Below are 1,539 nucleotides of genomic sequence, written 5' to 3'. Positions count from 1 at the left end.
GGGAGATTTTGCATTTTTCCTGTTTTACAGGGAGGAGGAAGATTGCGCTTTCCATGAAAAAATCGTGAGGGTGGGGGGAAGATTTCGCGTTTTCGTCGAATTCAGGCGGGGGGGGAAGGCTGCTTTTTTTTGTAAATTTTTTATAAAAAAAAAAGTTTTCGGTTGCGGTGGAGGCATGCCTTTCGGTCAGCCCGACCGCCCCCGCGCCGCCCCCCGCCCTCGTGCCCCGGGGACCCCCAAGGCATCATCGCCTCCTAGCCCACGTGCTGGCCTCACGATTTGGGCCGAGATGACCTTGGGTGGATCCATCTGATCCACCCTCGACGGACCAGATGGCCATTCTGATCCGCCGAAGACGTAGCTTCCTCACTAGATGGCGTGCGTTGCCAGGCAGATGTGAATCGTTACGCCTACTAAGCCTTGCCGCCTCATGCACATCAAATTGCCGTCACACCTGATACTCAATATTAATGTACTGTCCTGCAGAACCAACTCATGTTTGCATACTTACCGTATGATTTACAACTCATCATTTTTGATTTAATGTATTATGCCTACTTATCTTTTCAAATAAAACTGACTACTGTAAGTTGCTGTTTTTCTCATTGCAGTTAAAACATTCTAATTAACTATTCAAAAACCCTGCATTAATACGTAATTGCGAGTGACGTTATTATACCTAATTATAAAATATTATGACCCACTTTTGTGTTTACATTGTATGTTAATCATTAATTAAAAAACTCTCACTGCTAAAATATGTTGTTACGAGTGAAGTTGTTTAACCTAATTAGAAATTAAAATACTCAGTGTTGCATTTACGTTGTATTTTAAACTTTCTAATTAGCATATTAAAATTAATCTTATATTTATACTTTGTTTTCCTACATGTTACGGATTAATAACAAGTCTATTTATGGAAAATTAATTCCTATTTAAAGAGAGATTAAACTTGTTGCACCTTGTCTAAGCTAATTGTTTATTTCATTTATACGAAGTTTACTTTTGCCACTGCCTAATTAAAGGAGACCCCGATTAACATTTTTATAAGTAAAAAATTTATATTCAAACAATAGCTAATTCACAAATAATTAATAAATAAAATTATGCCTATTTAATGTTTACCATATTGCATCCCTTTTAACTGTTTACATTACACTGTTTTAAAGTAGAAATCTACTTTGGCATTACATTATTTAATGTAAAAAACCGCTTTACACTAAAAATATATTATTATCACTATAAAATTAATGAATAATTAAAACTTTTTATAAGATGAAATGTAAATGAAAAACTGATAAACTTTTCTACTTTAAAACAGTGTAATGTAAGCAAAAACTGAATTTGCCCAATTATTAGATGAATGAACATTATATTTTATTTATCATTTAAGTTCCTAAATGAATGAATTAATGTGTAAAATGTTAACAAATTTAAACTGTTTAGCATGATTATACGGGGAAACTCTCGATGGAGATTAATTTCTAATGTATAATGCCTAAACTGATGAAAGGTGCAACGCCAAATGAACTAGTTAAA

The 1,539-nt window shown here is 34.4% G+C and overlaps 1 protein-coding gene across 1 annotated transcript; it reads right to left on the bottom strand.

Annotated features, from left to right (window-relative positions):
• Positions 1–244: 244 nt before the first annotated feature.
• Tsp_08295 (conserved hypothetical protein) lies at positions 245–1,219 on the bottom strand (the record flags this gene model as incomplete). The annotated part of the gene is made up of 2 exons (XM_003375250.1): positions 245–427; positions 1,211–1,219. Coding segments are annotated over 2 exons (192 nt in total), but the record flags the coding sequence as incomplete, so codon positions are not given.
• Positions 1,220–1,539: the final 320 nt, after the last annotated feature.

This window comes from Trichinella spiralis, assembly GCF_000181795.1.
Source record: "Trichinella spiralis strain ISS 195 chromosome Unknown Scfld5, whole genome shotgun sequence".
Lineage (NCBI taxonomy): Eukaryota > Metazoa > Nematoda > Enoplea > Trichinellida > Trichinellidae > Trichinella > Trichinella spiralis.
The sequence above is the reverse complement of the archived record's forward strand: the minus strand, read 5'-3'. Positions and strand labels throughout refer to the sequence as shown.